This window comes from Bufo bufo, chromosome 2 (assembly GCF_905171765.1).
Source record: "Bufo bufo chromosome 2, aBufBuf1.1, whole genome shotgun sequence".
Taxonomy (NCBI): domain Eukaryota; kingdom Metazoa; phylum Chordata; class Amphibia; order Anura; family Bufonidae; genus Bufo; species Bufo bufo.
Genome location: NC_053390.1, coordinates 68,975,628 through 69,003,176, shown reverse-complemented (window position 1 = coordinate 69,003,176; position 27,549 = coordinate 68,975,628). Strand labels below are relative to the sequence as shown.

At 43.3% G+C, this 27,549-nt stretch overlaps 1 protein-coding gene across 1 annotated transcript in view; it reads right to left on the bottom strand.

The window, feature by feature from the left end:
* CELF4 (CUGBP Elav-like family member 4) overlaps window positions 1-27,549 on the bottom strand; it is a 1,014,616-nt gene that overhangs the window by 99,986 nt on the left and 887,081 nt on the right. The window contains exons 6-8 of the mRNA XM_040421161.1: window positions 17,236-17,379; window positions 7,681-7,828; window positions 5,131-5,280 (exon numbers count right to left, since the gene is read on the bottom strand). Coding sequence (XP_040277095.1) covers window positions 5,131-5,280; window positions 7,681-7,828; window positions 17,236-17,379 — 442 coding nt within the window. The remainder of the gene's footprint in view (window positions 1-5,130; window positions 5,281-7,680; window positions 7,829-17,235; window positions 17,380-27,549) is intronic.

Sequence of the window (27,549 nt, the reverse complement as noted above, 5' to 3'; positions counted from 1 at the left end):
AAGGTCACCGGTCCGGCAATAAAGCGCCATCTGAGACGCGGTTTACCTTCCCCAATCCAATTTAAGTTTTTTGTTTTTTTTAAAGTCAATCTGACTCCACGATGGCATCACTTCATGCAACAAGCTTACAAAATTTATGTAGATTAAAATTCATGGGCACCATAGTGCGCACTCCGTATTATTAAGATTGATTAGGACGGCCGATGGCGTGATTAAAGAATTCGCCGTTTACTGTTGTAATTAATTAGGCATTCACACACAACAATAACCAAAAGAAAGTGCTGATTCGGGTGGAAACAGTGAGAGGTCCCAGATTTAATGCTCCCATTTAACCGTGGATGAGGCCGTGCACCCGGCTCTGCGGTCATTACACCGTCAGGCTGAGGCACACAGACCTGTCCTTGGCCGGGTCACCTTCATCTAATGACCGGATAAGTCTTTATGATACTGCCCACTGACCTGGGTTTGCCGGACCCCCAATTTTTGCAGCTCATTTGCTATATATATATATATATATATATATATATATATATATATATATACTGTAACCTTATTTTGCTCACTTTTACATGCACTTTATAATGATTCTGCCTTTTCCTGTAACCTCCACCTTTTCAACTGTAGCTGAGTATATACGTATACACAAAACAGATCTGTGGTATACATCATGGTGGAGGCACAAAAGGGCAGTGTGAGGCTCTAATGAGACATGAGGTTGTTTTTGGACTAATCCGGACTCAGATCAACAATGTAACTAAGCGGAGTTACAATGTTGGTAGCTGTGCCCTAAGGGAACAGACAGGGGGTCATTTACTATGCTGAAATAAGTCTAAATTAGGCGTATTTCTGGTGCAGATAGCGGCGCAAAGGTTAGTTGCGCCACTATCTGCAACTTCGCTCCGCTCACGCCAGGTCTTAAATTGTGGGCTTCGTTTGGGCGGGTAAGGGGATGGGCCAGCAGACCCGTCTCATTTACCATTTCCTATTCCTGTTTTAGACGTCACACATTTAGAGAGGCCGGATCCACCGCCAGTTTAGGCTTTATTTAGACCGGCATCTAAAACGTCGGTCTTTATAAATGTGCCCCACGGTTCGCCTGAAGTGTAAAGCAAGGGGAAGGGACAGAAAAAGGCAGGGCAAGCCTCTGGTAAGGAAAGCAAGCTAGAGCCATGCTGATCCTTCCTGTGCCCAGGACAAGTGCATCTGGAGTGTAAAGCATGGGGGAGAGGCAGGTTGATGAAACAGGAGGTGGATTGTGATGTCAAACCATCTAGTCACATGAAATCATCCCCAAAGACTACACGTCGTCAAAATACATGACAGCTGCCGCATGGCTCTGCCATCAGGAGAATGTTCCTATAGGAAATCTTTACATGAAGGAAGATTATTCATATGGTAATTGAAAGAAGTAAGTGGAGTAAGGGGAAATTACTTGATTCTGCAGATTTCTTAGACAAGTAGCAGAGCTGTTTCTCCCATCTGGCAGAACTAGGACTGCTACACTGATATTACTGCACGTTCAGTTCTGCTACATTTGTAATGGTTATAACACAGCAGACACATGTCATTTCAAGTTAAAAAGAAGAAAATGATACTTTGTATCTTACTATAGTCTTCACCCTAATATATTCCCCACGCGTGTAATGGCCTCCAGTCTCCACCAGGGGCCAGCACACCTTACAGAACTCACAGGTCTGGACCAGCAAATTCATTATACTTGGCTTTAATGTTCATGAATTGGAAGCTCCTATGGTCCTGACCTCTCCCGGTGTTCAGAAGATGTATTTTATGATATTGTTATTTCATAGATTACACTAATAGTTTGATCATGGATTGTATCCTGTGTGTTCTTGAAAATAACATTATAGTTATTTAGAAGATATAGAGAGAGATACTGGATAGATAATAGGTATCAGATAGGATAATAGATAGATATTAGACAGATGGATGGATAAATAAATGGATGTGAGAGATACAGTAGATAGATAGATAGATAGATAGATAGATATGAAATATTAGATAGATAGATAGATAATAGAGAGATAATATATAAATAGATAAATAGATAGATAAATAATAGATAGATAGATAGATAGATAGATAGATAGATAGATAGAAAGATAGATAATAGATAGATAAATAGATAATATATAGATAGATAGATAGATAGATAGATAGATGATAGATAGATAATAGATAGATAGATAGATAGATAATAGATAGATAAATAGATAATATATAGATAGATAGATAGATAGATGATAGATAGATAATAGATAGATAGATAGATAGATAATAGATAGATAGATAGATAGATAGATAGATAGATAGATAGATAGATAGATAATAGATAGACAGATAGATAGATGATAGATAGATAGATAGATAGATAGATAGATAGATATATAGATGATAGATAGATAGATAGATAATAGATAGATAATAGATAGATAATAGATAGATAATAGATAGATGATAGATAGATAATAGATAGATGATAGATAGATAGATAATAGAGAGATAATATATAGATAGATAGATAATAGATAGATAATAGATAGATAGAGATAGATAATAGATAGATAGATAATAGATAGATAGATAGATAGATATAAATCTTTTGTTTTCCCTGTTACACTTGTGTTCCTTTAAAGAATATATAATCAAAAACCAATAACTTCCCCTCCCCCCCTCATCTGTCTATGTGGTGACGCTCAGACACCAAGGATAAAGTTGATGGATATTTTATTTTGATAACTATCTCAACTCGCAGCACAAATGCTTCTATTATAGCTGCCAAGACCCAGCTTAATCACCTCCATTTATTACTGCACTAGAGTGAGTTGGGGAGAATTCTCTCATTAAAATCTCTAATATTCCGAGTTAAAGATGCTAAATTAGATCTTTCTTCCCTTCCCTTTCCAGCGACTGCTTTATGGAATATGGTTGATTGTTACAAATGGAAAAGAATAATGATCCAGGGCGCTCGTGGAATGGATTACAGATGTCTAATTGTAATTTACTTACTCGACTCTTTAGGAAAACTTAAAGGAGAACTCCAGGAAATGCCACTGTATTTACAAAGTAGGCATTCTTTCAGATCTTGGGCTTGTTAAAGGGGGGATCCGGGGTTAGAAAAAACATGGCTACTTTCTTCCAAAAGCACCAGAGCTGTCCATGGGTTGTGGCTGACACTGCAGCCCTGCTTGGGCTGACCTGCAATACCTTACACAATCTGTGCGCAGGTGTGGGGCTGTTTTTAGGAAAGAAAAGCGCCCATATTTTTCCAATCCTAAAAGCCCTTTTTTTTTTAAACATTGTGCCAAATACTTTCTGTTTGTGGCATGACAACCAAGAAATTACAGGGACCCTATATCAAAAATCTAAATCGTGCCCCCTACTGGTATCATCACAACCTAGGACAAAAGATCTGATGGCCATTGACCTCCCACACCTCTGTGCAGAGGCTACACTTTAAAGGGGTTGTCTCACTTCAGCAGGTGGCATTGATCATGTAGACAAAGTTAATACAAGGCACTTACTAATGTATTGTGATTGTCCATATTGTCTCCTTTGCCGGCTGGATTCATTTTTCCATCACATTATACACGGCTCGTTTCCATGGTTATGACCACCCTGCATCCAGCAGTGGTGGCCGTGCTTGTACACTATAGGAAAAAATCTATGTGTGCTCCCTTGGTCATGGCCACCAGAGAGGCCAGCACTTTTTCCTATAGTGTGCAAGCACGGCCACCACTGCTGGATTACAGGGTGGTCGTAACCATGGAAACGAGCTGTGTATAATGTGATGGGAAAATTAATCCAGCCAGCAAAGGAGGCAATATGGACAATCACAATACATTAGTAAGTGCCTTGTATTAGCTTTCTCTACATAATAAATGTTATTTGCTGAAGTGACACAACCCCTTTAAGCCCTGCCCTAAACCGTAAACACCCCCAAACCTCCCAGAGACACCCATTTTGGAGCCTATTTTCACAAGTTATACCCCTTTTGGGGTTCATTTTACAGAACAATCCCACAAGAAAGCAGGAAGGCTCTGGGGAAGTTCATCCATCTCATAAAAGAGAAGGCAAGGATCTAGCCTTATTTAGGGCCCCCCACTTCTTATGGGCCCTGCAGCAGCTTCATAGACTGTCTCTATGCACACTTATTTAAAAGGCTATGTACACCATCCTGTGATTTTTTTTTCTGTCATTGCATTGGACTAGTTTTAGGATAAAAATCATTCTTTCAATTAGTTTTAATTAAAAATGTTCAGCAATTTGTAAAATACAGGGGTTAAAAATCAGTCTGTTTGCAAGCCTTCTTGCTTGACTTTCCTTTTCTTTGAATCCTGTCATCTGACGGCTCATGTGTAAGTTTTACCTCTGATCTCCTGACCTCATTAAGGCATATTTTTTATTAGTTTGATAGCAATCGAGCTATAATGAGAGCTACATGTGACGGGATTCAAAGAAATCAGAAAATGACAGCTTGAAAACAGATTGATTTTGAACCCCTGTAACTCAGAAACAGCTGAAAATATTTAAAAGAACAACTTAAAAAATTATCTTTAGCCCAAAATGAGTAATATGCACTCAAAGAAACATGCTCCAGTGGTGCCTATAGCTTTTAACCCTTTCCTGTGAGATCCTGGACAAGGTCAAGTTACAGGACATCATCGGTGGATGGGATGCTGTGGCTTAGACAACCAGGTTTATAGTTGGGCCGACCATGATGTCACATATTACTTATATATAGCCGTTCACTCCTATGGGCCATAGACAGCTATAGGTATTGTACAGCCACAACCACGGACCCCTCTACAAATCCTGTCTATGGACCACAAAGGGACATTAACAACAGGAAGGTCTTCTTGACTGATGTACATTTAGATTGTAAGCTCTTCAGTTTATTTCTCAATTTTGCTTTATTCAGATTTATTTGTAAACTCATGTCATCCTAAATCTGGACAGTCGTTTTCTTTTATTAGGTTCTTCAAAAGGTTTATTACTTGTATCAGGTTCCTGAAAAGTTGGGTGAGCAACATGCAACTGTCCAGACCCACATAGACTTGACAAGTCTCCTTCTGCCTCATCTATCATATGTCAGACCTACTGGCTCAATACCTGGGTAGGGATGGATTCCATTGGCGAATACGGCTTCCGCGGAAGGCTGTCCATTAGCCTGGGGTGGGAGGCCGGTGAATCCATTAACCCCGATTGGTGATGGGATGCTAGGCACAGCTGGTGCGGTGATTCCTGGCGGTGTGCTGCCACCTGCAGAGACAAAACTCAAGCGGTCATCATCCTGATAATGGACACTGGGGGTCACATATCAAAGTGTCATTTGTAGCTTCCTCCAGATTCTGCTGTGAAGATGCTGCACATGGTGACAGGAAGGATACATTTGGGAAGTTTTCCCCACAGGATGAACCGGTGCTTCGCTGTCCACCATTTATCAGGGATCAGCAACCTTCGGCACTCCAGCTGTGGTGAAACTGCGACTCCCATAGAAGTGAATGGGGTATGCTGGGAGTTGTAGTTTCACTACAGCTGGAGTGCCGGAGGCTGCTGACCCCTGTACTACACTGTAAGTGTGCATTCCCATTACCGTATGTATTTAGGGGTCTGCAAAAAGTGGAACAGCAAAAAATACAGATGACGGTGTGACATCCGCGTTGCATCAGTTTTTTTTTTGCGGACCCAGAATAGGACATGTTCTATCTTTTTTGGAGGGGCTGCGGACCCGACATACAGATGCGGAAAGCACACGGTGGGCTGTCCGTACTTTTTTTTTCGAAATAAATGGATCTGGATCCGATTCGCCACAAAACGGGGATTGGATGCAGTTGTGTGAATGGGGTCTAATACTGTAGCATCTACACTACATACCGACAGCCTGTAATACTGCCCTCAATAATCCGAACCCGGCTAACCCCTAGGGCTCTCTGGGGTTCTGATATTCATTGCCCCTCCTCGGAGAGGCGAATCAATATCAGATTTGCGGGGGTTCAACTCCCGCCACCCCTGCCGGTCAGCTGCTGGAAGAGGCCACTATTTCTGGGCCATGTCATGTGGCGTTCATGGGTCACATGGCCTTGGCGCAACTCAGTCCCATTCAAGTGAACAGGGTTGAGCTGTAATGCCAAGCAGTGGACGGCGCCATGCTTGGTAAATTGCGAGGAGGCCGGAAATCTTCCTCAAACCGCTGAACGGCCAATCACGTCTTGAGTATAGGCCGCCAATATGAAAATCACTGGCAACAACAAGCTCAGCTCATGTCTACACCCGTGTACTGAAAGCCAAGGATATACATCCAGCGCCTCACTGGTTAAATTCCGTTATGAATTATAATTCAGGAGAAAGATGCCGCGGGCAAATCATTTTACCCCCCTAGGCCTCCGTTTACCCAATGTTAATTGAGTACTAATTACGCTCCTATTGTTCTCCTGTCACGCCGTCTAGAGAACCCCCTTCCCACCGCACCTTTCCCCCTCCGCGCCCCAGCTAGATACACGGATATCCAGACAGTTCTACAGATCTGAGCGCAAAAATGAACACCCGGACGACAGTATTACTCCCGCCATCCATTAAGAAAAGGAGGAAGAAATAAATGAAAACAGAAAAGGAGTGAAACCGTCCCCGCGACTTGTGGCGGCAGCTTCCCTTTTATTACGAGAGCTGACAGCGGCTCCTTGATGTGACAGTTCCTTGTGCTCCTGACTGTGCTGTAAGTCTGATGAAAGCGGCAGAGATTTTTCCACGGCCTCATGCGCGGGTTTTCGCTTACTCAGCGCTCCGCCGCTGTTACTTTCTTCACGTGAAGCGCTGCTGCTTCAGCATGTGTTCATGTATAGCACAGAGAACACCGTCACCGCCGGCCCGCATGTCTTAATGATGTTTGGACAGCACCGTTTACGGAGTGGAAGAGCAAGAAATAAGTGGGGTACCTAAAAGAATGGCATTATAAAGAGGGGGCGAGCGATTGTCACCGCTGAAAAAGTGACGGGAACGCGGTTCATTAGGTATTACATACAGTGCAGCCAACGACACTTCAAAGGTCCAACCCTGGAGCACGGGATCGAGGTCTGGAAACTTTGTGACACTTTTTGCAAGAAATTGATTTAATTTTCTTTCCTTTCTTTTATCTTTATGTCTTTGGTGATATGTATGAATGTATTAGTTATTACTATATAACACTGCCCCTATGGACAAGACTCTCATGTAGCGGCATCATTAAAGGATCACTCCTACAAAAAAAAAAATTCTCTGACCTGCATGATGTCAATTGTAGTGACGGTAATCTCAACAGTGATGGTATTTGTGAGTTATAACCTCCCTTCTGATCCTCAGCTGTGTCATGCGACCAGCACTCTGATGTGACCAGCACAGACACAGGACAGGAAGTCAGTTACTTCCCAATTCATTCCTATGAGACTGATATTGAGTCTCCACACATAAGTCTCTGTGTCAGTTGGAGAACAGTGTGTTGGTCACATGACACAGCTGAGGATCAGAGGGAAGGTTATAACTCACAAACACAGTTACTGATAACAACATTACCTTCACTACAGTTTACATTATGTACATTTCTAACAGGTCAGAGAATAAACATTTTTGTCAGAGTGCTACTTTAATAGCCTTTATTAGCAGGAGACACTGATGTTGGTTTCCTACCTGATGTTGGTGTCATCGGAGCAGCTGCCAGGCCGTTCATGTTCAGAGCAGCCATCTGTTGCATCTGGGCTGCTGCAAAGGCGGCCATCGGGTTCAGGTATCCACCCTGTGCTACGGAAGCCATAATGGCGGCCTGCTGCTGCATCAGCTGGAAGAAAGAGAACAGGCAAAAAGTATCAGAAGTTACTGGCCGGACCCCCCATATCCCCAAAAGCAGGCATAGCTAAAAGATCATAAGAGAACAACGACAAGACTGATCATCTGAGATACAGAAGTGGTCTCCACCCTGAGGCGAAACCACCACCCCCAGCATGATCTGACAACCTGAGGAGCAGGGGGGGCCACAGGATGGTGGTATTAGACACTAAAGAAGTCTCAACGTCATGCACCATAGAGGCTGACCATGCAGCTACTAAAGCTCCCAAGCCCTGGTTTGGGTAGGACCTGTGCAGGACCCACCTCTCAGGAAAACTGCAAGGTAAGCAAAGAAGGGGCTAAGTGTCTTAGTTCCCAGCACTTTAACTGGGAGCCCATTTTAATCTTTGCGGTGGGGTCACAACTCTTCTGTGTATGCTACAGACTGGTTACATTGCCTTCCACCTTGTGTCCACCAAGATGACCACCTTGACAAGTCAACCTCAGATGTACGAGTTGATGAAGAAGAGGGTTTATTTCTATTGACACATTGCCTCCGAGTGGGACAGCTTAGATTACGGACTGTATGAGGGGCTTGTCCTGGACCCAAATCTCCTGACTACAAGGCTCCTCCTATTACCTAACAGTATTGGGAATGGGAAACCCTTAAAAATATACCAAGGGACATTTCTAACGATTGTATGGGTTCATTACTTAGACTGCAATGGTCTCTACTTCAGAGAATTTACAAACATTGATTGATTGATTTTTTTGAATGTTTGTCACTTGACACAATGTGATATCATGTTTTATAATCTGAGGTATTCCTTAAGATGCACGTAAACCTACAGATGAATATAGTCAAATGTCAAATTCAGCCGTGCTACACTGGAATAGGTCTATGATAAATGTACGCCAAGACCCTACCAGCTTCTAGAACAGAGGGGTCTGCAGCCACATTTATTTCAATGGCCCTGCAGTCACCATATCTGGAGATCTCTGGAGGGATGCTGATGGTGCTGATGTCTCATGCCATGTTGGAGGATCTTTAAAGCGTGAACCATAAGATAAGTAGATATATGTGAAGTCTTATGCATAATGCTCTAATATTAAACACATCTGACCAGCCTAACACTGCTACCTCTGAGCAACCAAACTATGTATGCCACACCTGACCAACTCTGCTGTCCTACATCTGACTAGCCAAACTCTGCTATATCTAACAACCAATCTAAGCTGTATCTGATCAACTGTGCTGGAGCATATCTGACCAGTCTAGCTCTGCTACTTTTAACCCACCCATCTACTGTATATCGCATCTGACCAAGCCTGCTCTCCTACATCTGACCAGCCTAGCGCTACTATATCTGACCAACCTTGCTCTGTTATATCTGACCAGCCCATTTTTGTCACATCTTACCAACCCTGCCCTGCAACATCTGACTAGCCTAGGTCTACAACCAATCTAAGCTCCATCTTACCAAGCCTGCTCTGCTTCATCTGAGCAGACTAGCTCTGCTATATCTGACCAACCCTGCACTGTTATATCTGACCAAACCAACTATGCCACATCTGACCAATCCTACTCACTACACTGACAAGACTAGCTCTACTATATCTGACCAGTCTAGTTCATCTATATCTGACCAACCCTGCTCTACTACATCTGTCCAGACTAGCTTTACTATATCTGACCAACCATCGATGCCACATCTAACCAACCCAACTATGCCATATCTGACCAACCCTGCTCTGCTACATCTGACCAATCTAGCTCTGCTATATCTGACGAATCCATCTATGTTACATCTGACCAACCGTGCCCTGCTACATCTGACCAGCCTAGTACTGCTATATCTGACCAACCATGCTCTGTTACATCTTACCAAACCAACTATGCCACATCTGACCAATACTGCTCACTACGTCAGAAGAGAATAGCCCTACTATATCTGACCAGTCTAGTTATACTATATCTGACCAGTCTAGTTATACTATATCTGACCAGACTAGCTCTGCTATATCTGACGAATCCATCTATGTTACATCTGACCAACCGTGCCCTTCTACATCTGAGCAGACTAGCTCTGCTATATCTGACCAACCATGCTCTGCTACATTTGACCAAACCAACTATGCCACATCTGACCAATCCTGCTCACTACATCTGACAAGACTAGCTCTGCTATATCTGACCAACCCTGCTCTATTACACGTGGCCAGACTAGCTCTACTATATCTGACTAACCATCAATGCCACATCTAACCAACCTAACTAAGCCATATCTGACCAACCATTCTCTGTTACATAAGACCAGCCTGGCTCTGTATATCTTACCAACCCTGCTCTGCTGCATGTGACCAGCCCAGCTCTGCTATATCTGAACAACCCACCTATGCCACATCTGCTATGTCACAGCATGAATTATCATGATAAATATTACATTTTTCCTGGCACACATCACAAAGATAAATTGCTCAGCGCAGGGCGGTTGGTTATCTGGACTGTACCAGCCTACATCTGGCTCTGGGCACAGGATCAATACCCTCACCCCAGTCATCTGCACCCGCCAGCAGAAACAAATAGGCAGCCGCAGGGCTTTCTGGTGCTCTTCTCTTCCCTGGAACTCATAGTCCATTGCATTCTGGGATTGGAGGGTGCACTTTGTTGTTCGGGCACGCCCGGCAGCTGCACCAGCTTCTCATGTATATTTAACACATGTCTTCATGCCAATGCTTCCCTTCATACCAGAAACGTCTGAGAAACTCCTCTCATTTTAATAAGGTTCTGGCAGCCGAATCCTTCCTAGTGTAGTTTAACATCAATTTAGATCCTCTGTGCCCCATGTGCGGCGCACGTGCCACATAGGAGTCCTCGTCTCACCCCATTATTGTTACTACTGGGTCCTGGTGCCTGTGATGCCCCTCTACCACATAGGAGGAGACCAGAACTACAGAGAGCTAAGGATGCTGTGGGGCCCTGGGGCCAATAATGTTAGAATTATGGAGCCACAATCCCATTACGTAAGACAATGGGGGCAAAAATCTGTAGGAAGTCCACTGAATGGCTAAACTTGTGCCCACATAGCAAAAATCTATATTGGGTGGTCTGGCGTCTTTTTGCGTGGGAGGATTCAGTATTTGGAGGAGGGTGACCATATCCTCGGGCCGGTTAGCCTCCACCTTGTTGTGGTTCCCATGGGTAAGTATTTGTCCTTTGGAGGAGAGTGACCATATCCTTGGGCCGGTTCGCCTCCACCTTGTTGTGGTTCCTATGGGTAGGTATTTGTCCTATGAAGGAGGGTGACTGTATCCTTGGGCCGGTTCGCCTCCACCTTGTTGTGGTTCCCATGGGTAAGTATTTGTCCTTTGAAGGAGGGTGACCGTATCCTCAGGCTAGTTCGCCTCCACCTTGTTGTGGTTCCTATGGGTAAGTATTAGTCCTTTGGAGGAGAGTGACCATATCCTCGGGCCGGTTAGCCTCCACCTTGTTGTGGTTCCTATGGGTAGGTATTTGTCCTATGAAGGAGGGTGACCGTATCCTTGGGCCGGTTCGCCTCCACCTTGTTGTGGTTTCTATGGGTAAGTATTTGTCCTTTGGAGGATGGTGACCGTATCTTTGGGCCGATTTGCCTCCACCTTGTTGTGGTTCATATGGGTAAGTATTTGTCCTTTGGAGAAGGGTGACCGAATCCTCATAAAGGTTCACCTTCACCTTGTTGTGGTTCCTATGGGCAAGTATTTGTCCTTTGTAGGAGGGTGACCATATCCTCTGGCCGGTTAGCCTCCACCTTGTTGTGGTTCCTATGGGTAAGTATTTGTCCTTTGGAGGAGGGTGACCGTATCCTCGGGCTGGTTCGCCTCCACCTTGTTGTGGTTCCAATGGGTAAGTATTTGTCCTTTGGAGCAGGGTGACAGTATCCTCTGGCTGGTTGGCCTCCATCTTGTTGTGGTTCCTATGGGTAAGTATTTGTCCTTTGGAGTAGGGTGATTGTATCCCCTGGTGGGGTTCACCTCCATCTTGTTGTGGTTCCTATTGGTAAGTGTTTATCCTTTGGAGGAGGGTGACCGTATCCTAGGGCCGGTTCGCCTCCACCTTGTTATGGTTCCTATGGGTAAGGGAAGATTTACCTAGTTTTCTAGCACCCTTGGTGAACAGAGATGAATCCAATCGGACCCTGAATGACCGGAGCAAGGAGAAACGCTAATGAAGGACATGGGTACAAAGTCTATGGGACTGATGAAGATAGCTGGGTACAGGGGTCACGACTGCCTCCATAAACTTTGATTGCCGCAGCAGCGCACATGCCCGACTACCTCTCCATTCAAGCTCCTCTTCACTGCGGCTGTGCAGTAAGGAGAAACGGGGGGCTTGGAACCCTTGTTCTAGTGGTCGTGGGGCTCCTAACAGTTGACCCCCAGTAATCAGACATTTATTGCATATCCTCAAGATACATAATAAATGTGGATTGTGGGAATACGGTTTACTCCGAGAGAGCACAACGCACTCATGTGCAGGAGGCCTTAAGGGGTTTTTCTGACATTTTGATATAGATGGCCTATCCTCAGGATAGATCATCAATATCAGAATGGCGGAGGTCCGACACCCGTCAACCCCGGCAATCAGCTGCGATCAGCTCCTGTGATCTCTGTGGCTTCTTCCTAGACAAGTGACATCACGTTTATCGGACACTTGGCCTAGGTGCAGCTCAGCCCCATTCCAGTGGCCTGCAGTACCAAGCACAGCCACTATACAATGGACGGCACTGTGACTGGTAAGCTGCAATGAGGCCACAGCGCTCAGTAAACCGTCTTGGCCTCCTCAAACAGCTGATAGGTAGGGGTACTGCGCATCGGACCCTCCGCCAATCTGATATTGATGACCTATCCTGAGGACAGGTCATCAATATCAAAATCTCAGAAAACCTCTTTAAAAAATAATCAAATATCCGCTGACTAATCTCTGATCTTTCAAAAGACTTTGCTTCCTGTCAGTGAATAGAAACATTCATGATTACATCCAGAATCTTACCGAATCAGGGCTCTGCTTTGCATTTAGTCATGATCCAGAGGGGTTTTCAGTCTCTGGATTTAGTAGGAATGTATCAATTCATTGACAGCAAAAAGAGATTTTGAAGGGAACAAAAACAAACTCGCAAATATGATTAAAATGTTCAGGACTTTTTCCAATATGATACACAGGGGTGCACCACCAATGAGGCCAGGTGAGGCGATCGCCTCAGGCAGCACCAGGTAGGGGCAGGAGGGGGCAATGGAAGGGCCATGGGCAATGAGCGCTTTCATTGCGGTAAAGGGGTTAGGTTAAGAAATTGGCATGGGGGGGCGCTGTTTAACTTTTTCGCCTCAGGCATCAGAAAGGGAAGGTGCACCCCTGATGATATAGAGATTCATCTTTCTCTACATGAACCCCTCGGATTATTGGCCTATACTGTATGGATTAGCAAGCGTCCAAATGCATCCTCGCAAGTGGCGGAGAAGCATCGGCATAAAAGCTGCAGGAGAAGATAAAATCTAGATGCAGGCAGCAGGAGATGTAATGGAGGCGATGGTCTGTACATTAGCCTTTATGCTCCCTAAATGGCTGGCATTGCCTCCATGTGAACTGTGCTTGAATATGGAAGGTGCATTAGGACTCAGCTCTCGGGTCTAATTACACTCATTATATGTGCGCTTTTACCATCACAAAGACTGCGGCGGCTTTCAAAAATTCTACAGAATCCGGAAGAAAAGGAAGAAAAAAAAAAAAAACGGCTTTCCATTGCAGCCGCCATCCTTTTCTATAGTGAAAAAGCTGCATTCACCGTTTACTCCCCGCTGCCAAAGTTTTACAAATTCATCGCATCTTCAAGAAAGTGGAACCTAATTTGCTTTGTGTTTGCAGGCAGTTAATTATCGGCCTAATACATAAAGAAGCGGAAAAGGTGGAATGTAAAAATCAACCGCAGAGCGGTCACTTGTTAAATCCGGAGGAGGAGGAGGGGGGCGCCTGGTCTCCCCGGAAACAGAGAAGGAGGGTGAGGATGGGCACTGATCATATTAAGGGGATACGGTGGGGGCAGATTTTCAGCAGTCTAAGTGCTCATTCAGATGGCCGTATGCTGTCCGCAAAAATGCGGATCCGTTTTTTTTTGTGGACAGTTCAGCATGTCCGGAAAAAAAAACGCAATTGCATTCCACATTTTTGTGGACCCAAAGACTTCAATGGGGCCACATCCTGATTTTCACTAACAAGTATAGGACATGTTTTATTTGTTTTCCGGAGCCGTAGAACTGAAGAAAAGGACCCCATAGAAGTGAATACGTCTGCATCTAATCCGCAAAAAAACAGATCCGCATTTTTGCGGAAAGCATACGACCATCTGAATGAGCCCTAATGCAGTAGCAGCTAAATAGATGAGATTTCGAAATCTTATGTTCACGCTACGGAAATTTTCTATATGGCAATTGACCTGTGGTGCGGATTTTGAAATCCACAGGATGTCCATTGTAGCTGTGGATTTTCAGTGCAGATTTCACACTTTGCATAAAAATTGGATCTTCTAGTAGACGGATGGAGGGTGGGACACATCAGTGCTGGACCTTCTAGTCCTCAGCTACAGATGTTGGTAAAGTTGAAGTGATGGCCTAAAACCAGCATCCAGAGGGAGACCTCCATTTGCATCTTAGCATTGAATTTCTTCCCGCACACCATGTCACCCATCACTTGACTCTTGGCCACCCTTCCAAGCTATAATATTGTGAAATGACTCCTTGACCCCTTAGAACTAGGACTAGGAGATGAAGATATCACTGAATCCTTGATTTCTCTTTGCAGTTTTAATTCAATGATCCAAAGTATTAGATGAACATTTTCCCTGAATCTCATATAAGTAGATATGAGGAGACCCCTCCAGAGGCTTGTGGAGAACATGCTGACAGCCAGCTTCTATGAGGGCATAGCAGATGTGCCAGGCGGCCTCATCCTAAGATATTCAAGGAGAAGTAAAAAAATAAAAATTCTTAATGAACATCCAAGTGTCCTTCTGCCATAGCAGGGAAGTCCTCCTGGACCCCGACGTCTCCATCGTGTGTGACAGAGAAGATCGGATTTTACAAATGAAAACCGAGACGTTGACTACATGGAAAAAGTTCTGACAAAACTAGTTAGGAATTTGGAGAGCCCCGGTCTCAGGGGGAGGAAAGTACATTTTAGGTTATCACATTCTATTTGCTTGCTGGAAAAGTCAGACGCAAGGGCTGCTAATGCAGTTTGATGCCTTCCCATGTAATGATCTTGAGGGGAAGGCTTAGCTCTCGATGTGGAGTCACTTCATGTCATTCTGAAGCAGATCACATAATTTCCAATGTACTCTCTGTCCCTGGGATTTGTAAACAAAGTCCTCGGCAAACCAATAACCCTTCGAGTGCACGGAGCTGGAAATGGAAGGTTCTCCGTTGCTTTGGGACTAATTTCTCTGTGCTGATAAAGTCTACCACCATCTCGGATGTTGTGATGTATGCATCAACTGTACAAAAGAACCAAAATAAAGGGGGTATACAGCATCCATCACACCAAGGGCCTCGGTTGGTACTGATTTTAGTCACCACCTCATCCAATGTCAGTCTGCCATAAGTTGGACCCATCAGAGGAATTAGCACTTAGGGCCACCATTCTACAGTTATAGAGAAGTTCTGGAAGTTTTCTTATATTACTCAAAAATTCATCAGAGTCCAATGTCTTGGGCTGGAAAAGATGGGCCCAATATTGTGCCAGACATTGGCCCCAGAGAAGCTGCACTGGATTTAACCCCTGTACTACTTGGAGAAGGAGGTACAGTGATAGGACCTTTGGACTAGCTTTCCTTTAGGTATCTGTTGGCGAACACTTATTCTCCTGACCCCCTAAACAGATGCATATTCCTCGTGGCTGGGCATGCATGTGATCTGGATAGAGAGGGGGCATAAGCTAATGCCAGATTCCTCTAACTGGTGGCTTATCTCCCTTGAGAACAAAAAATTAAGTGGTGGGAGAGTCAGGAGACCACCATGCACCATTGATGGTTGGTCGGTCTGGCCAAAATCTGTGGACTTGACTGATGTTGTGTTTGGTCAACTTAATGTGGTACCTGTGCAAACCTGGAGCCAAGTGCCCATATCACCTGCATGGCTGTATCTTAGGAATGTACTGTATCTAGAGCCATCAGTTTACTGAAGACATGACCAAGGCGAGAGATATGCATTCTTTCATGTCTCTTTGCAGTCCCTTGAACATTGGTAAAGAGAACCTGTAAGTGTAGCTTAAAGGGATTCTCCTGGCTACAGACATTGATAACCTATCCTTAGGATAAGTCATCAGTGACAGATCTGTGGGGGTCCGACACCCAGCACCGCCACTGATCCACTGTATGAGCTGCCACAGTGATGGAAACTAACCATGTACAGAGAGAGGCAGGAGGCTCCATACACTGTGCGGTTTCTGGCGCCAGCATATTGAAGATATGGGAGGTAAGCTGCAGTACCCCGGCACGGCCACTACACTGTGTATGGCGCTGTCTGCCTCCAGGTCTCTACACAGTATAGTGTCTGATGCTGCAGCAGCTCTGTGGCCGTGCTGGGTGTCGGACCCCCACCGATCTGACATTGATCCCTCCCAGTAACATAGTTTAGGAGGCTAAAAAAAAGACATTTGTCCATCCAGTTCGGCCTGTCATCCTGCAAGTTGATCCAGAGGAAGGCAAAAAAAAAACTGTGAGGTAGAAGCCAATTTTCCTCACTTCCTTCCATCATTTTGCTGCATACACTGGATAAAACTGTACCAAACCCTCAGCTGTAAGGAGTACATCGTTTCAGGCTCTGAATGTAAACAAGAATATTCCCATTCAGTGAAAGCAAGCAGGGGCCTTAAACAATGTGAGGAATTGTAAGGCTCAGTATATTATAAAGTTGCAGATTATGTCCTAATGTTGATGAAATATAGAATGCCATTGGTCTGACTAAACCTCTACCCTTAGGGTCCATTCACACGTCCGTGTGTGTTTTGCGGATCCACGGATCCGCAAAACACGGACATCGGCGATGTGCGTTCCGCACTAATTGAATATCCCTATTCTTGTCCGCAATTGCGGACAAGAATAGGACATGTTCTATTTTTTTCGGGAACGGAATTGCGGACCCGGAAGTGCGGATCCGATGGGTCTGCAATTCCGTTCCGCAAAATGCAGACGTGTGATTGGACCCTAAGTGTCAGCAGGATGCTGGCCAATTAGGGGTTAATACAACCCATTTCATATTCCCATTGCTGCTTGTTCTCACTCTGTCAGTGCACGTTTTAATATACAGATGGAGTGGACTGGACAATGCCGTGTAATAATGTCCACTGCGTTGTGTCGTCTGACTGGTCTGACATTGGACTATACTTACTGCTTGAGCGTAGGCGCCGTAAGCTCCGAACTGGATAGCCATGGGGTTGAACATTCCCATCTGTCCAGCCATTTGCTGCATGCGTCTCATTGTGCGTTCCTTATCTGTATCTGCAAACTTCACCACCAGACTCGAGGACGCCCCCTAATGGAGAAGAGAACAAGTACTGTTAGTAATCTCCATAATGAGTGTGAAACATTGAAAATAATCCAATACAGATAGCGTTATATAGAAGTGTTAAAGATAATTTAGATAATATAATTTCTATCTATCTATCTATCATCTATCTATCTATCTATCTATCTATTATCTATCTATCTATCTATCTATCTATCTATCTATCTATCTATCTATCTATTATCTATCTCCTATCTATCTATCTATCTATCTATCTATCATCTATCTATCTATCTATCTATCTATCTATCCACCTTTCATCTATATAAAATAATGTATAGCGGTGTGCCAGCGGCTGCGGAGGCGATCCAGCATGTAAATACATAGAAAAAAAAATTCCACGGCACTCCCAAAAAATGTGGTTCAAAAGTAGTGTTTTTTAATCACCAATGCAATGTTTCAGTCCTCTTACTGGGACTTTTCTCAATTAGTACCAGATTACAATGGTGTGCATAAATATAGGCCCCCATGGGGTAATTAATAATTATACATAATTAACAAAAAACATAATTTTTTCAGTGGTACAATCTCATAACATAATCAAAACATCACCTATTTGTATACATGATTATTCAAAGTAGTGCATTAAAAAGCCTCATAAGAATATCCTAGATTGTGTATATTTCATATACGGAAATCATTATTGCTCATTAATTAAATGTGGCTGTACATATTAAAATCTATTTATCTATCTTCCTATCTATTTATCTATCTATCTATCTATCTATCTATCTATCTATCTATCTATCTATCTATCTTCCTATCTATTTATCTATCTATCTATCTATCTATCTATCTATTATCTATCTATCTATCTATCTATCTATTATCTATCTATCCATCTATCTATCTCTTATCTATCTATCTATCTATCTATCTATCTGCTTCCATTTAAGAGCCAAATGTAATCTTGCAAAATAACCTAAATGAAATTCCAGCATTAGAAGTTAAGTTACTTCTGAGAAAATCCTTCCTTCCTTCCTCCCTCCTTCTTTCCTTCCTTCCCTTCTTCCTTCCTTCTGCACTCCTTCCTTCCTTCCCTCTCTCCCACCTTCCTTCCCTCCCTCCTTCATTCCTTCCTTCCCCACTTCCTTCCTTCTCTCTCCCTCCCTCCTTCCTTCCGCACTCTTTCCTTCCCTTATTACTTTCTTCTTTCCCCCCTTCCTTCCTTGCTCCCCCTTCCCTCCTTTCTTCCCTCCTTCCTTCCTTTATTCCAGCCTTCCTTCCTTTCTTCCCTCCTTCTTTCCTTCCTTTATTTATTCCCTCCCTCTTCCTTCCTTTCCTCCTTCCTTCCTTCTTTCCTCCCTTCCTTCCTCCCTTTCTGCCCTCCTTCCTTCCTTCCTTCCTTCCTTCCTCCCTCCCTCCCCCTTCCCTACTTTCTTCCCTCTTTCCTTTCTTTCTTTCTTCCTTCATTCCCGCCTGCCTTCTTTCCCCCCTTCCTTCCTCCCTTTCTGCCTTCCTTCCTTCCTTCCTTCTTTCCCTCCTTCCTTCCTCCCTTTCTGCCCTTCTTCCTTCCTTCTTTCCCTCCTTCCTTCTTTCCCTCCTTCCTTCCTTCCTCCCTCCCTTTCTCCCCTCCTTCCCTCTCTTTCTGTCTATCTGACTATTGCACTTTATCTCTCCTTCTAATCTTCTAGAATACACTAAACCCAATCACCATGTTGCAGGCAGTGGAAGCTGAGCTGCTTCTGGGTAAATCTGACATTAAAAGAGAATATTTCTATATTGACCAGAAATCCTGACTGTAAATTAATGAATGGCGCACGTGTCCCCCGGAGCCACCAGGGTGCACAAGACCTGTTTTTTCCAGGCATTATGTTGTTATTGATCAGGCTCTTAATTGCTGCTCATCGACAAAGGAATATTTTTAATGCATACATTTCCTGCTAAGTTCCAGCCGGCCCCATCTTAATTAGAGAGCAACGTTCATTTAATTAACTGTGATCCACTGTGCTATCCGCTAAGCCGGGTGTAATGACCACAGAGCTGGGGTGCGGATGTGCAGGGGATTTCAGCTCAGCTCACCATTAGCGGCTCTTTCCTTCAATATGCTTTCAAATGATTGTGTTTCTTTTTTCTTTTTTGTGACTTTTTGTGCCCGTTGTTTTTATCTGTCATAATATTCGGATCTTAGGGGCCATATTACATAGAAGGTCCCGATAACAAGAAATCGTAATGATAATTTGTAAGTCTTTATGATTTTTGTTACCCAGACCCTTAAGGCACCCATAATGAACCTATACTGTTCCAACATGTGCCTTAAATTTTGGATGGAGGCAGACATGTTCTGATATGATGTAGTATCCATCAGAGGAAAAACTGTGGAATCCATTATTGATTCATTGCTTCTAGTGGAGAACACAGTCTTATAAAGAACCATATGGTGGCACAAACAGTGCCGACAGGTCTATAATATGACCCCTTAGCCAATGTGCCTCCATACAGGGTCCATACAAGTCCTCTCTGTGAGCCCTTTCTAGAGGACATAGCACATTATCCTGCAGTCCTTATTTCCATGATACAGGAATGGACATTACAAAGAAGGAGAACAGGAAACAGCAAACCAACCAAATCAAGCGGAAACTTCAATTTGTAGCACAAATAACCAAATGGAAGATACATCTAATTATGGATATATTTGAGGAGACCCACACCTATAGAATTATACTCCAACAACTTGGTTAACAAAGGAGGAGGGCGACCAGAAATATGATGGAAGGAGAAATCAAGAAGAAGACAATAGGAAGCCCAAAGATCCTAACAGAATATTCTAGACAAACACTCAAAAACACAAAGGAACATAACACAGATAAGCAAATCCTTGACTAAATCAAGATAGATCTTCCACTGGAAACACCACAGATTTGGCCAAACTCTTATCTTATAATCTTCAATAGTCGTGAACGACTGTCATCAAAAAGTTGGATGAAGTAAAGAGAAGAATGATACCTTCTGGAGAGACACTGGTCATGTGGCAACCAGGAGTCCATGGACTACGGTGATGAAAAAGATATTGAAATATACCATAGAGAAGCACAAACAAATCAAGGCCATCCTTTCACATGACCAGAAAAGACTAAAGTTATATTTGATCTTGGGCACATTGTGAAAATACCCAGCTTGTAGGAGAAGACACTGAATTGAAAAACTCCCAAAAAGATTTTTTTTCTTCACATTTTTAACCAGTGGAATCTATGGCATTAACCAGAATAAATATGGGTTCTTTTGTCATCAGGTGGACCTTGAAGAACATCTCTCAGCTGTGTTCCATATATTTACTAAGGCATTTGACACATTTAAAAAAAATTTGAAAACATTTTAATGACTTCATATATCCTTTACTGGGACAATTAGCCTTGCTGGTCATACAGAATTATTATAAATTTCGAGATGATAGACAATTATGAAGTGACCGGTAACCAGGGGTGCACCACCAATGAGGCCAAGTGGCAGGGTCATGAGAATATCTCTCTATATTCAACTGTATCACAGTATGCCTTAAACAGTAGGGCTGGAGGGGTTGCACCTCAGGCAGCAGAAAGGCTAGGTGCACACCTGCCCGTACCTTTTTACTACACAGTTTAGCAGGTTGAAAACGGAAGCAAATGGGTTGCACCACTGAGACAAGTAGCACTAAATGCTACTCTGCCAGTATGCCATTTTTACTATTCATTTAATTAATAAGGTCTACATTTATTCTGTTGAATCCCATGACAGATATTATTGCTAAGCCCAGGGGGATGAGCTCTGATAGACCTGGGGGCGATGTGGACGAGGAGGGGTGAGGTACCTCATACATCAGGACTGCACATTACATATAATCGCCACTAAGTGCTTTTTCCCTGATAATTTAATGAAAACCCAGATAATTTTAAACGTCCTGGACGTCCTTGTACCTGTTTAGCACAAGATTCAATCCGGTAGATGAGGTTTTAATGATCACCCTGACTATCTGTAATTGTTGTGTAATTGGCCAATACAATTTCTACAAGAAAAAGGAAGAATCTGACAACACATCACACTTATCCTATTGGTAATTAATATTCTGCCGCCATTCCAGGGGAGAGAGAGAGAAAAAAGTCAAATGAAGATCATTTGTATTTGTCTGCAAATAAGAACTCAATGGTATTAAATGGAAATTTCTATGTCCCAGACGCCTTTTATACAATCATGACAGGCATCTTGTATTCTGGACCAAAAGTAAAAATCGAATTAGATAGAAAGATAGATAAATAGATAGATAGATAGATAGATATAGCTAATAGATAGATACAGTAGATAGATAGATAGATAAATAGATAGATAGATAGATAGATAGATAGATAGATAGATAGATAGATAGATATAGATAAATAGATAGATAGATAGATTTACACAGCATTGGACTTTATTGTATATTAGCCACAAGTCAAGGTAAAGGAAAATTCCAGATGACAGGGAGAAAGATTGATCTTTGCTCAAATCAGTACAAAACCATCTGGAGACTTGCACCACACAGCATATTACTGTGTTTTGCCATTGTTGGATGTACTACAACTCCTATTTTGTACTTCAGTAAAGAGAGACATTTATTCTTCTACCTCTGGCCAGGTTACTAACTCTTAACCATACGCTGGCCATTGCTCTCCACACATACCACCAGGCAGGAGCCTCGGAACAAGGGTGTTCCCAGGAGAAGAAAGGGTGCACCCTCCATTCACTGCACGTCCCTTGGGAGCAACAGTTTAAGGGAAAGTCACTGGTATTGACTGTAACAGCCAGAGACACTACCACTCCCATCTTCCACTCTGGCTCCTTCTGGGCTTGCTGTAGATAGATAGATAATTGATAGATAGATAGATAGTGTAAGGGATCGCTCTCTTTCTGGGGGTTGCAATCACAGATGTCTCGTCAAACACCGGATTTAAAGTCCAAATGATAATTTATTTCAGCACCAGCACGCACAAAAGAGCAAATAAACTCCTGCCCGTCTGGGCTCTAACTAATAAAGTTATTTTCCCTGACTCACCTCTAAGCACAGCTTATACACAGGGTCTCAACCTCCAACCCTGCTCACCGAACACAAGTCCAGACAGGGAAGAGATCTGGCTACACGTAGCCTCGTGGCCCCTCAGCCCTCCTTGCTGAGACCACCCAGACCCGCTGTAGGCCTCTGTTTCCAAGTGTTCTCTCACCAGACTGACACATAGAGGGTTGGTTTTATCCCTCCTTGATTACAGCAGGCCTCACCTGCGATCACCTCCGGCAAAAGACAACACACGTACTGGAAGGGTGTGGACTGGCAGATCCCACTACCAAACCTATCCTCCAGTCCAAATAAAATGTAGCCCAGAACAAAGTGTAGACAACACTGTCTCAGCAAACTACGCTTTGCTGAAACCCCTGCACCTTTCTGGATTGTATTCATCTCACCCAGCTGAGGTATCTGGGTGGGATATACACACCTTCCAGCACTTAAACTGTCCACATCACCACGATAGATAGAAAGATAGATAGATAGATAGATAGATAGATAGATAGATAGATAGATAGATAGATAGGAGATAGATACAAATCTACGGATACCTTCATATATCACCTGCTCACACAGCAGCAAGATGCTACCAGATGATTGAATATGGGGCTCTGATCGTGTCTATTATAATACATTGGGGAGTTTATTTAATGATGTATCAAGTTTTTTATATGAACATAGGCTGGTTGAGGTTCTGTACATTGAATATATGTATGTAGTGCAGTAAGTCTCCTGTGTTATGTGCCACTTGTGCAGGAGGTGGGAGACTAGGGGCCCACCGGGGGATTCACCTGCACCCCTGTGGACCAGTCTGAGCCTGGATAGATAGATAGATACATCGATAGATAGATACATAGATAGATAATTTCTATCATGCAGTTATTACAGTTATGTCCAAGTCCATATAATAGTGACTTGTGACTCAGTGGTTACAGGTAAGTGTCCCTGTGCCACATGCATATAATTAGTATTACACCCAAAGGGATGTACAGAGAACACATGCGAAACTTGGAGGCAAAACTGGAGGCCGCCAATCACGATAACGCTCTGCGCCGCACATTATTGTCATTTACTGTAATGGGTTAATTTGCCTTTTTGACGATTTCCTACAGTAGCTGAAAAGCTCATTTCCTAAGTTGTCAGCAGCAGAGAATTGAGTTGTTGAGCACACCTACGTGTGGCAGGTTGCTTTTCCAGTTTCGTTCTCACCTATTGATATTCAATTACACAGCATGGGCCTGCCGGTACTGCTCGATCCGCAGAGCACTATAGGCCTCCCCCTCACCTACCCTGTGCAGGGAAAAGCACAAGAGCTGTATTCATACTGCGGAGCTCGCAAACCTGCAATTCTCTCATGGATAATGCAGCCCTCCATATTAACCCTTCTGTGCTAATATACAAGAAAAAAGGAGGCACTACAAGGCTCAGCATTCTGTATCAGGCATTGTCACTCTGATTAGTAAGTCACTACAGAAAAGAAGCTTAAATTATCTCAGCCAGTCCTCATATTTCAGCTTTCTGTCAGTCCCTAAAGCTCTATCCATCTTTCATGACTAATATACAGTACGTATAGAAATGTGAGCTTCTGTGTACATTGCATCATTTACACTGGATTACATCCTGTATAGTGATGGGCGGCAGGGGCAATATTCGAATTCGCGATATTTCATGAATATGTGGTAGAATATTTGTCATATATTCGAGAATTCGCGAATCCAAGATTATTTTCTTGATCGCGAAAAAAAGGCAATGTAATATACACGTAATGCGCGCAAAACACAGGCGTGGGTCACTAGAGCTACATTTTTAAAGCTGCTAGAAGTTTCCTGAGACTGGAGAAAATGGTTGGCACGGCAGAACATTACAATAGCTTTATATGCAGATAGAGTGCTCCAATATATTTGAGATTGCGTAATCGGCACCAATGATGCGAATATTGCACTGTACGGCACAGTAGAGCACTCTACGGCACAGTAGAGCACAGTAAGGCACAATACAGCATTGCACGGCACGGCACGGCACTGAAGCACTGTATGACACAGTAAAGCACTGTATGACACAGTAAAGCACTGTATGACACAGTAAAGCACTGTATGACACAGTAAAGCACTGTATGGCACAGTAAAGCACTGTATGACACAGTAAAGCACTGTATGACACAGTAAAGCACTGTATGACACAGTAAAGCACTGTATGGCACAACTGAGCACTATATTGCACAGTAGAGCACTATATGGCACAACAGATCCTTGTGCGTGCATGGAAATAATAAAAAGCTAAATATATCATCGTAATTCAAACATGAAAAAAAATCTTCACTTGTGCTGTGTCTTCATGAGACGTCACATACGATGTCATCTTTGATGATTTAGCGCCCCCCTCTGCCACCTAGCCACCCAGCTTTCCGCCAGACCCATAAAAAGAAATTAAAGGGCCAATTAGCGGCTTTTCGTCTGGGCCGCGAGTCTGCTTGTCAGTTTCTCCCTTTCATCCCATATGGATGTAATGAATTCTATGGCACAAAACAGTTGGAGAGAAGAGAGACATAGAGTGAAGCCCACCGGGTCCCTCAGGGGCTTTTAGCCATCCTGCCAGCTGCCTGCCCCGTTACAAAGATGTGACTGGAGAGGGAAAAAAAACAAAAAAATAACTGCTGCAGATGAGCACTTCATCCCCAAAAGGCCATCTTCTGTGCCTGGATGATTCATACCCCCTGTCAGGGAGCCTGGCTGCCTGGCACTTTATTTCCGGCCTAGCAACAACTGATTTATGAGCTCATTTATAAAACAATGGGCACGGAAGAGTAAAAGAAAAAAAAAGTTGTCCTGCGCCTCTACTACAGCCAAAATTAAGGGAACGCGCTGAAATAAGATGCCAATAATGGTTCTGTCTACACAGAAACACAGGTTGGCCATGATGACGATTAACCCTCAAGCTGCCGCTTACAAGGGTGTTCGCAGAAAATGTTGACCCCTCCAAACTCCAGATGAGTCTCCCAAGTGACCACTCCAGATCCGAAAGCTAGCACCCCGTTAGGGTATACTGTATACATTCATGTATCAAAGTACAAGGGAAGGAGGCTGTTCAGGTAAGCGAAGGAGGGTTCATCTTTATGGTATGGGACCTTTTGCATAAACTTATACATCTTTTGCCAAATCATGTCTTCTAATACCCAGTATGCTTTTAAGGAGTTCTCTGGTTTCATAAGTACATTTTTTATATGCCCCAAACACTGTATATTTGTGCCCCATATACCTGTTTTTCATGTCAGAACTTTATTTCCCATATTCTCAACATCACTGCATCCTGGCAGGATGTTTACATGAAGAACTTCCTGTTTTCATCAGCTTCCTGTTGGGTTTGCTAACTACACTCAGCGTGGGTTGCTCTGTAATGGTTCTCAGGGCTTGTTCCGCCTGCTACACAGTTTTTTCTGCATTAGTCAGGCCTGATATGCCTCCCCTTTCCATGTTAGGCTACTTTCACCCTCGTGTTTTTGAGTGGATCTGTCGTGGATCTGCAAAAATGGATCCGTTACAATAATACAACCGCATGCATCCGTCATGAACGGATCAGTTTGTATTATCTGTAACATAGGCCAAGATGGATCTGTCATGAACTCCATTGAAAGTCAATGGGAGACAAATCCGTTTTCTATTGTGCCAGATTGTGTCAGAGAAAATGTTTGGCTCAGTTTCGTCAAGTGGACACCAAAACTCTGCAGGCAGCGTTTTGGCGTCCGCCTCCAGAGCGGAATGGAGACTGATCGGAGGCAAACTGATGCATTCTGAGCGGATCCTTTTCCATTCAGAATGCATTAGGGCAAAACTAATCCGTTTTGGACCGCTTGTGAGAGCCCTGAACGGATCTCAGAAACGAAAAGCCAAAACACGAGTGTGAAAGTAGCCTTAGCAAGATGTTTTACATTACAGGGCAATGTATGCTGGATGTGGTTAGAAAACCAAACAGGATACTGATGAAAACAGGAAGTTCTGCATGTAAACATCCTGCCAGGATGCGCTGATGCTGAGAACAGGTGGAGGAAAAGGCTGACATGAATAGGTATATGGGGCACAAATATGCAGTATGTGGAGTACTCTTTGCAGATACAAAAACAACTTTCATTAGGAAACTAAAGACCCCTTTAAGTCAAAGGAACACTCCGGGCAAAGCTGACAAATTGTGTTATACAGGACCTGAGGAGGGTCTTCAAGTCCCTGAACCATTCCCTCCTTCTCAAGCCCTGGCCTGAGCATAACATAGTATATACATTTTACTTAGAACATTTCTTTAATAAGCTCATATAAGGGTGTAAAAAAATCAGTTCTAGTCCAAATCACAACAACCAGTGACCTGAATGCAACAGAAACTAATATAAAAATCCCCCAAAAATCCAAAGTCCTTGAATTGTCTTCATTTCTATCTTTTCTGAGTTACCAACATACATGAGATGGTGAGAGGCAACCACTGATAGAATCCAGTACCTGATACCAGATTTGCTCATGTGTCAGTGTTCACCTCCATTCTTGCATTCTATGCATGAACCTGAAAACTCAGGATGCACAGAGCTAAGATGGAAAATTGGCATTATTACATTGTATTGGTCGGTCTTTGGGTGGACAGTTATCTCTGTATACAAAATCATATAGGGGAGGCTGTCAATCACTAAATAACCCCCCCCCCCTTCCCTCTTCTGGACTCCTAAACTCAGACTAAGCAGGGATTTCAATGAATCAAATCCGGTTATGCTGAATCCTTTGTCTTCTAAACTATATACCACAATGCTTAGCGTCTCTAGCTCTGCTACATGCTGCCTTCACTGCAGAATCTATGTTCAGTGACACAGGTTCCCTTAATTTAGGATAGAACACACCATAAAGAGGAAAGAGTTCAGGTTCTAGCAGAATTAACGTAAAAGACGTGCAATGTGAATCGTTTAGTGGATGGAGTAGAGATGGCAAAACTGAAAACTATGTTTTATGGGAACATAAGAACAAATTATAAGATAATCAAGCAGTCCAGGAACAATCAGAAGGCTTAGCAGGTTTCAGTTTGCTACTGTTGAATAGCAGAGTTCAGTTTCTTACTGTGGAGTAGCAGAGTTCAATTTCTTACAGTGGAGTAGC